A 10,585-nucleotide genomic window follows, 5' to 3' on the forward strand; every position below is an offset into this window, starting at 1 on the left:
GAGGAGGAAACCTGTGCAATAGTTATGACAGGGATTTAAAAAGGTGGAGTTCATTTCACTTGTTTACAAACATGTTTAAAAATAGATTATTAGAAAAATATATAAATCAAGAATGAAAAGAGCAAAAATAATAATACTGAAACTCTTGGTTGTTTTGCTTTGATTATTTTAATGAAATTTAATTTAATCGATTTACTTATCTAAGGTGGAAAGGTTTTTTATTTTGTTTTGTTTGTTTGCTTTGTTTTACTCTTTGCTTCGAGCCCTGTGTACATGAGCTGCATGCTAGAAGATCTTTTGTTAAAGCGTAATAAGCACATGATTCAGCCAATACCTTTTGATCAGCTTTGTCTCGTGCTTTCTCGCTTTGTGGTAGATCTTTATTCTGTATTCACTGAGATGCTAATCAATAAATCAATATTCAACTCAACATGGTGACGGAGACAAGGGATCACAGGAAGGCAAAAGAAATATCACTGAAACAAGACAGAGAGGGAGATGGTGAGGGTGGAAGAAATGATGAAACACGTGAAATCAAAGCAGGAACTAAAACTAACATAATGAATAAAGCAAAAAAACCAGGAATCCCAAAACATAACAAACTTCAAGAACAATAAAAGACAAACTCAAACACCAAGAACCCAAATCCTCGTTGGAAGTTGTTAAATCTGAAAGAATTATTTTGAAGCACAGATTGAACAGGTTGAGTCCATGCACGAATGTCAGCTACAACAATGGGAAAAATGTTGACACTGGTAGAAAACAAGCTACTGCATTAAGACTAACAGCCAAGCTAGATATAGTTCAAGCCTGTTACAGATGGTGCACTAATCAACAGACAGACAGAAAAAACTCACAGCTGCTGAGCTCTGCATCACTTTGAACACATGCTGCAACATGCAGCTACATCTTGAGGAAGATGAAGGTCAAGTTACATCAATGCACACAGCATATTGAGCATCAGACAGACAAAGCATGTGGGTTTGTTAGTTGGTTGAGACCAGAATCGGAGCTCAAAGAGTGAATAAAATTGCACTAACGCTCCTCCAAAATGGCCAGAAAGGCTTTGGCTACTATGCTAATTGCTAATTCGTTGCAATCTTCACCTTTTCACAGCTTTTACCTGAAAGCTGCTCATAAGAACAGCAATCGCTACATCAGAAATCATCAAAGCTACACACAGCTTCCTGAGGCTGTAGAGCTGTATAGAGCAGCACCTGCTATTAGACGAACTGTTCATAAAAACTTATAGACTAATGCAGTGTTGAATGGTGGCCATAGCATCGGCTATGTGGTGTAGGATAAGCTGCAGATTTAAAGCAGTAGTGTTTCTTTGTGAATTTAGTTGCATAGGCATGTTGCTAATTTCCAAATTGAGCATCAGAATGGTAAAAAAAAAAATGCTTTAAGTAAGATAAGTAAGAGCTACACCAGCAGAAGACCACATCAGGGCTACACCTGTCAGCTAAAAACAGGAAGCAATTCACACTGGCTTACCAAAACGTGACCATGGAAGATTGGAAAACCATTACCTGCTCGGATGAGTCTCAATTTCTGCTGCAGCATTTTGGTGTCAGCATCAGAATTTGGTGTAAACAGCATGAAAACATGGCGCCATCCTGCCTTGTGCCAGTGGCTCTGCTGCAGGTGGTGTACTGGTGTGGGGAATGTTTTCTTGCTGCAATTTTTTGCCCTTTAGTACCAACTAAGCATCATTTAAACACTACAGTCTACCTCAGGATCGCTCCTGACCTTGTCCACCCTGTATGACCATACTGTACTCATCCTCTGATGGCTGTTTCAAGCAGGATATGTCAGGAGCATGTCACAAAGCTCAAATCATCTCACGCTGGTTTCACAAACATGGCAATGAGTTCACTGCACTCAAATAACCTCCACTCTCAGCAGATCTCAATCCAATAGAGCACCTTTGTGATGTGGCGAAGCAGGATATTCACATTATGGATGTGCAGCTAACAAATGTCAGAAACTGGGTGATGCTGTCATGTATGGACCAAAATCTCTTTTCAGCCCCTTATTGAATCAGGGAGTCCAACCCGGTACTAGTAAGGTGTACCTACTGACGTGGCTGACTGAATTTTGTGCTTTCTTTATAGTAAATAAAAACATTTCCTTCAAATGTTGATACAAATCGATGCATCAAAATTGACCAAAATTCAGGAAATGAAATGTCTGATACTCACAGGTTCCTGGGAGAAGTCTTTCAGATCCCTCACATGTAAACACTTCTGGTCATGTGTCTCAAGTATGAAATCTGCCCGGTGTGCTTAACTCCTGTCCCAAAAGAAAACTCCAATTTTGCTCCATCTTTCACTCTCCTCACTGAGTCTTGAATGAAGAGCTTGTGTAAAGCTATTTTCCCCAAAAGGAAGTGAGCGCTCCTTAACTGTTGCTGAGAGATGAATCAGTTATGCCACATAAATAAATAAATAAATAAATAAATAAATAAATAAATAAATAAATAAATATGTGCAAAATTGTTTGCGTGGGTGTAGCTACTTGTGCCACTCATTAAAACACATAGAGGTGGAGACTGATTGATCAAATGGATACTAATAGCAGAATAATTTGTTGGTGTTAACAGCGTTTTTTCAAAGAGTTCTGGTGAGCTGAAGAATCCTGTATTGAAAATGAAAGAAAATTGAAGTCATAGGACATTCAGAGCAGAACCAGTTGAGTTTTACCCAGCGGGTGGGTCCAAACCCACATGTGGGGCTGATGCGCAATTGTGTGTTTGTCACAGATCAAGTCAAAGGATGGATTCTCGTCAGAAGCTGCACTGATCATGATTATAAACCCATCATAATACTGTGGCACTCACCCGCAGAGTCACACAAACAAACCATGAATACATCTAGCCCCGAAAATCAAATTGCACTGGGACAAGGCGACACGAATCATAAAGAGGACACAAAACACGATTATGATCTGGTTCAGGGAAATATAACCGTGTCAGTTGGAGTTGTGATTTGGTTTGGCGTCTTGTGCTCAGCCTGTAAAATAAAGACACATCCTGTCTTTTCCTACGCTCGCACCATTTTTCTTCCTTTGGGTTCATCGAGCTGACATTTCAAAGGCACACTGTGTCATACATGGCTTTGCCACATTTTACCATAAACGTGTGGGGTAAATGAAACAGAAGCTAACCAATCAGCACACCCATCCTTCACAGTTTGGGTCAGTTGGTTTTAGATTAGATGAAGTTTACTCACAGTCAACAGCTCATGAGTCAGACAGAGGGGTGGGAAAAAATCTGGCCTGCAGGATGTGTTCGGTTTAATACGAGGCTGCTGGAGGAAGCGGGGAGGAGCGAGCACAGGGCGTTTATAAGAGCAAGCACGGACCTCGCCTCAAGACCAGAGCACAAAGTGCAGAAACATAACCACGCGTGGACGGGTTGAATTCTGTTGGCTCCTGTATGCGTCCGAATCAGGGAGACTCTTCTTGACTATTTGCAGCCACTTCTATATTTTATTATTGTTGTTATTACTTTGGCATCCTTAGGTAGCCATGGAGACGCTGAAGTTTGTAGTAGTGATGCTGGTGGTCGTGCTGGTGCAGGTTTGCAGCGCGCTGGGGACTCCGCTCTCCGGGGAAGAAAACGACGGAGAAATGTGGACGGTGGAGGACTGGCAGGTACAACCCCCACCCCGACCCCTCAAAGAAAAGAAAAGGGAGAGGAAGAGAGACGCAGATTTGAGGGTTGCATCCCCATATTACGGAGCTTTGTAGAGAAAAAGATATTTTCTTATCAGAATCAAGTCTAAATTTGTTTAAGCTGTATAAATATTACAAAACAAACTTCTCTCTCTTTCTCTTCTTCTGCAGTTTCTTTGACTAACTTGCTTTTCAGCACCACAGACAGAGACCGAAAGTCCAACAGAGGCTGGAGGATCATCGCCTTATTTGTTAGAGCCAATCATCTAAAATCATCAGCAGCCGATATTAAAAAATAGTTCTGGTAATAGTTCTCTGTCGAATGTGCCTGCAGCTACAAATCCTCAGAGAAATGTGAACATGACAACCGAGCGTGTCCGCCAAACTGGTAATTAGATGGTAAATGGGCTCGTTCACGCTTTTCCACTCTAACCGAGCAATTCAGTGCTTCACACACACACACACACACACACACACACACACACACACACACACACACACACACACACACACACACACACACCTGGTCTATCTGACCTGGTCTATCTCCTCGTAAACATGCTAATTTCCTTTATTCATACATTTCACTTAAAGCCAAAAACTGAAGTACAGACAGTGAAGTGTGTTCAGTGACGTCAGACGCGTCACCGCTGGAATAGTTGAAAGCGAGGAGAACTCGTCCAGGGCAGAGACGTGTTCGTGCTGACTGCAAACTTTAGACTTTTGGAAATAAATTCACGCGTGATGCTGTGCTTTATATCTACGTGAGTGTGGCGAGCCTCAGTCTTCTGTTGTTGTGTGTGCAATTTTCTGGGACACATCTGCAGATCCGCTGAATCACATGCCTCCGAAATAAGAAAATCTGCGGTGGTTTATTTGCGATTTGACGCGTAGAAATGAAGGCCTAGCAGGCACAGATGGCGTGTTTATTACCATATTTAACAGCTGGAGTCTCAGCTAATGTCTCTGCTTCTGTGGCAAAGCATTTCAAAGCCATGTTCACGAGCAATTCTTACAGCTAAGATGTGTCATTCGGAAACATTTTAGAAGTCTGAGAAGTAGATGTGTTACAGGGTTATGAAGTCTCCACGACTACAAATAGTGTTTTGTGTGTTTGGTGTGGTATATCTATAGTATGTGGTGACCTTTAGTCCAGATGCTGGTGAAGAATTTTGTAACAGACTTTTATGAGACACAAAGAACGAGTGTATGCAGAGCTTAATACTCCCATTTCTGCTTACTTCCACAATCTGACTAGATCCTAGTATTTATATCAGCAATAACTTATTGTACTATATGTACGTGTGTGTGTGTGTGTGTGTGTGTGTGTGTGTGTGTGTGTGTGTGTGTGTGTGTGTGTGTGTGTGTGTGTAAGCAGGGTTACCCAGTGGAGAGAGGAATAACCATTCGTCTGGCAGATCTCATCAAGCGGTCCAAAGCGCAGCAGTTCCACGGTCTGATGGGAAGAAGCTCAGGTGAGCAAATAAACCAGCTCATAATTGTACTGCATGGTTTAGAGTTGATGATGTGCTCCACAGTCCTTTTTGCTTCCTGTAATACCCGAGACTTCTTTATCTCTTGCTTGTTTCAGGTGTATCCCACGCTGTGAGACTGGGCAGGAAAAGTGAGTAAGACAGATTAGAGTTCAACTTTTCTTTATTGTTTTATTTTGGTAGCGAGCCTAAAAATCTTTGTGTTCCTCTTTCTCTGTGTGTTGGTTTGTTTTTACAGGAAATAAAGGGGAGATGTTTGTTGGACTCATGGGCAGAAGGAGTTTAGGAGGAGGTAAATGTCCGGCTACAGCCACGTCTATTTGTATATAATGTTTGCTTTGCATAACTCTTTAGATAGAGAAGCGGCTCTGTTATCATGTTTGAATCTGCCATTTAAAAAGTGATTTTCAAGCTTGATTATAATCAAATCTAAATGTTCATTCTAATATTTGTTTTTGCTGTTTTCTTTCTGTTTTACAGACATGGAGGAAGAATTTAAATCGGACTCTTACTGAAGACAAAAAAAGAAAAGAAACCAAACTCCATTTCAGTTATAACGTCTTATTCAGCCATCCGTTGTTGACCAACAGGACACTGAGTATGATGCACTTTGACCGACACGGTCCAAACACCTGTTACAATGAGCTGAAATAAATGCTTTTAAAAATCGCTAACTTCACTCCCGTCGATCTGATGAACTGCACTGCTGTATGTTGTAGCTGATGATATCTTGCCACATTTAAACTTAATGCATATGTAAGTCTCGTGTCTTTTCAAAGGGTTCGCTCAGTTTGTGCCAGATTCATTAAAGATGATTTCATTAGCTAAGTGTGCTTTCTTTCTCTGTCATGCATTACTTGCAGAATATCATTCTCTCGTGTTCATGACCCCTACTGGTCCACTAATTCTTAATTTACGTTTTAATAATTAGAAATAAGCAAAAAAGATGTTTGGTGTTAATTGTTATTACCTATTGTTATTTAAACTCACTAAAATAAAAGTGGAATAGAAACCCTGAGTATACGAGGGCATTTTTAAGTGTATTTACAGGGAAACACACTAATATTCAGCTCTGCTTTAGGCTACATTTGCTTATCTAATAAGTAAATTAATTCATTAATTAATAAATATTTAGAATTTGCAACCGAAATAAACATTTGGTAACAGATGTTTTATTTAAAACACTGACAGGCACATTCTTTTCCCCTGCATCGGCCCTCTGTAAAGATATTACAATTAATAAATCACATGTTACATCTTTGCATCTAACTAACATGAAAGCGTGACCAGGAAAAAGAGCAGATCAAAGATCAAAGGTCTCCTATCATCTCCCTCATGTGTGGAATTAGCAAGTGTTACAACTCTGAGTCAGTTCTGCTCTTTAAACATTTTGAGGCACCACAGAGATCTGTTCTTGATCCAGTTATTTAATCTAATAATAATGACATTGTTATTCCAAACCAACACTTTATGTTCAACCTTCTTTTAAACTGATGATACAATAATATATGCTAGAAAGAGCCTGCAGGCCCTGATTTATCTTAATCCCCTCAATCTCTCTTTGGCAGCTCAAAATCAGCATAAATGCAGAAAGGATCTTAAAATAATCTTTTTGAAAACCTTTACATCCTGTGCAAATAAAATAAATGGATCTTATAAATATATTTTTTAATAGCGTGTGAAAAACGTACATTTGAGATTCATGTTCAACGAGGGGCTCAAACACTGCACCGTACAGAAATGTTGTCTTTCATTTTCCAGCTGCAGTATTATTGTGCAGTCAGTCTCCATAACTGTCCTGGCCTATGAAGAGATTCATGCAGCCCAAACAACACTCCATCACTTAAACCCCGTATGTCATCATGCTTCTTTGAGCTCTGAAGGAAAAGCTTGGATGGATTCCCTTAAACAATTAACAGCCCTCGTGTGGTATTCCTTTGTAAAGCCTCCAAACCACACATCTCTCATTTAAGTGTTGTAACAACAATTAACAATAAATTGACATTTTAATTTCAGATGCTCTCCAATGAAACCACCTGTTGGGTAGAACTGGTTTCAGCAGCACTATTCAAACGGAATAAACTCAAACCACAGACCTACATTCTCTTTGTAGCTCTTTAAGTTTTATGATCTGATGTTTGTTGGAATTTTGCAATTTTTTTTAAATTAAGTGTATTTTGTGCAGTTTTGTTATTTTTTTCTGCCAATTGTGTTCTTGTGGATGTGGGATATCTTGATTTTCAGTCTCCAGTGTGGACAAAACTCGATCTTCTTCAAAGCCGACATGACCGCAGTAGTGCCAGGATTTATTTAGTCAGATTAGACATGCAGTAGATACTTGCTATTGCTGAAATGCCCCTTTAAGCGATCAGTGGCATTGCATATTTAGTTATTTAAACAGGCACGACACATAGAAATATTCTTTTGTCTATAAGTTCCTTATTAGCTGAGCAAACTGACCGAGCCTAAACAATCCTTAAACCTTTAAGGATGCTGTTCGGGACACAGTCAACACATGAGGCGAAATCTGTTTGTTTCACCATTTGTCTTTATTGAAGAGGAAGGCAAAGAGGAGAAGCAGGTACAAAAGCACAACTGAGCTACACAGCAATGTCACGCTACTTTTGTGTCACTTCTTTGTGTGAGTAGTTTAAATAGGTAGCACTACAACAACAGCTTTCTGGTGACCTATGAAAGGCAAAGGAATGCATCTTTGTTTCTCCAGGGAGTCGTGATAGCATATGGGTGCGTTAGTAACCAGCAAAATGCTCTAAAACTGTCCATCTATAGCTGCCATTGGCACCAGGGGGAGGAATGAAGAGGTGATTGGAAAATAGACACAAGCACAACAACGTCATGACAGGTTTCTTGAAAACAAGGACCCTACACACACGGGTAAATTTGATTTTTTTTCTAAAGTTCAAAACACTCCAGTTATTTACAGATTTAATGGGCTGTATTCAGCATTATAATTAGGTCCATTTTCTGCTCAGGTAAGAAGGAAAAGAGTACACCCTTAATGATGGGATTTCTTCTTGTAAGACTCTTAAATATCAGCATAATGGAGGCCTGAAAAAAGGAACCCATCCTCTATAATATTTTCTCTGATACCAAAGCCTTTTGCTTACCAGTCATCTCAGCCAAAAAAGACCTCGAGAGCACAAGTATCCCAATCATGTATGGAACACTGTAGCCAGGAGTGTTTGAGGATGCTTTTTATTCATTGGAGATTCATTTAAAGGCAAAAAAAAAGAGAGGAGAAAATGGTAAGTAAGCGCACTTTGCTGTTAATGCACATGAGTTAAAAAAAACAACAACAACCTACCAACAAGTAAATTCAGGCTGCAGCACATTTGTGAGTGATTTATTGAGAGCTCATGCTAAAAGGATAAATGGAGTGTCTGTTAGCACTGTTGCCCTGTGCTGTACGACCCAATGACAGTGCATTTAACCACATTAACCACCGGATAACACAAATATGTATTAATATGTCAAATGCAGATAACCCGTACACAGAAACGATCAGTATATAAAACAGGACAAAAAGACATTGATTTTTTTAAACTAATGAACTTTAAAGGCAACAGTTGTTTCAACACAAGAAGAAATGTAACTTTAAGCCGCAGTCGGGAAAAGAAAATGGCTCAAGTGTGACACAAAAGCTACAGGAAAAAATATAAAAATAAAAAAGATAATGGTTGATTCAATGTGACATTGTTGGCAACACACCTCTAATTTCACAGCCAGCTGCTGTCTAAACTTATGCACAATGTTTCTGACTCTTACCAAGTGTTAGACGGCACGATTGAAACCACCCCCGTGTCTGTTTGGTAAAAAACAAACAAAAAACTACTAGTAGTATTTTTACAACTGCTAGCTTGTTTCGCTTTTAGTGCCTGCAGCCACTCAGTGTTTAAATATGTATTTCCTTCAGTTACCTAAACTGAGGATTGTTAGGATGTATGTGAATCCTCTGTTGGACCAAGCAGATGTTTAGTCTGAACAAAAAGGGAATTTCCTGTTTTAAAGTCGGTTATTTGCTCGAGCCAGAACGGCTATTTCCCAGTTTCCAGTCTAAGATAAGCGAACAGCTTCATATTTACCGAACAGACGCGAGAGAGATATCGATCACAGATCAATGTTCACAGATCCACATTTGATAATAACAGCCAGCTACTCCTTTACCAAAACATTAAATGCTGATTAAAATTCTTCAACATGTTGATCCAGATCAATAAATGTAGAGATTGTCAATAGAATTAAAATAATATTTTAATCAATCATATAGAACAAATTAAAAAAATTTAAAGTGCTGCCAACCATGCTTATTGAGCTTACACAACAAGGCTGCCCTTTTCTAACAGCTCACAGCATCAACTATGGTGGTAATAGGTAGTGACAATGTGCACAGTGACATGTTTTGACTCAATCACGTCACTTTTGATAACATGGAATAAATCTCTGAAATGTAAATGACTCATCGCCTTTGTTGGTGGGGAAATGCTCTGGATTGTTCTTCCTGTACTTCCCAGTTTGTAGACACATTCAAAAGCACGTACAATTTTTTTTTAGATTTTTTAAAATATTTGATTCACCAGGAAATCAGTTCCCTAGAAAGGAGAGATTCCTCTACGCTTGTTTACGCTCTATGTAGTTAATGTGGTTTTTTTAAGAATATAAATAGGCTATTTAAAAAAAAAAATCTATAAAAAACCCCAAAACACTTGCTGGGCAGTAACATCTACATTATTTTCACGTTAATACACACACAAAAACTAAAAAACAACAACAAAAAACCCCAAACACAACAAAACAAGAAGCTTAATGCGCCATTTTAGCTTTTTATACAGTGGTAAAACCTCAGAGGTAGAAAAAGTATGAAAATCATTGAGAACTTTAACAAAACCAAACAAAGCACACAAGAGCTCCCAAACTCTATAAACTGATAAAAAATGAAACTGCAGACACAACTGAGAGAAAAGTCTTAAAACATGAGTTACAAAAACAAACGGAAAACACACAAAAACACACATCGTGGGTAGGTTCCTCCTTGGTGACGGTACAAACGTGGCCCAGTGGCAGCTATAGCTTTTTGCTAACCAAGAGATGGATGAGACGGGGTTAAATGCTGGACACAATGTGAGGCTGTTGCATGAGAAGCTCTGTTACTGATCGGCTCTGGGTTCAAACAGCCACAAGGCCGTAAGGTAAAACACCTGACCTAAAACCATATTAGCTTTTCAATACTGCATCTAGTTGATAAAATGGATTAAGTTAAGTTAGATCAAATCACTTTTCACTACTTTTCACCTGTGTATGTGTCAAATATGTGAACACTAATTTACATAGTGTTGTTTGCTCACTGTGGTTTGATACTTTTGGACATTTTCTTTCTTTAGATTTCATCACTCGTC

General features: G+C 39.1%; 1 protein-coding gene across 2 annotated transcripts; it reads left to right on the top strand.

Annotated features, from left to right (window-relative positions):
• The first annotated feature begins 3,373 nt into the window (after window positions 1–3,373).
• LOC145428625 (uncharacterized) lies at window positions 3,374–5,994 on the top strand. Of its 2 annotated transcripts, none has more exons than XM_080301070.1 (5): window positions 3,374–3,657; window positions 5,054–5,153; window positions 5,270–5,302; window positions 5,410–5,463; window positions 5,652–5,994. In XM_080301070.1, the coding sequence occupies exons 1-5, from the start codon at window positions 3,532–3,534 to the stop codon at window positions 5,684–5,686; spliced, it is 348 nt and encodes a 115-aa protein (XP_080157196.1). In that variant the 5' UTR covers window positions 3,374–3,531; the 3' UTR covers window positions 5,687–5,994. The 2 variants fall into 2 exon arrangements, with proteins under 2 accessions (XP_080157196.1, XP_080157197.1); XM_080301071.1 differs by having other exon boundaries at window positions 5,057–5,153.
• The last annotated feature ends 4,591 nt before the right edge of the window (window positions 5,995–10,585 follow it).

Source organism: Astatotilapia calliptera, chromosome 4, assembly GCF_964374335.1.
Source record: "Astatotilapia calliptera chromosome 4, fAstCal68.1, whole genome shotgun sequence".
Lineage (NCBI taxonomy): Eukaryota > Metazoa > Chordata > Actinopteri > Cichliformes > Cichlidae > Astatotilapia > Astatotilapia calliptera.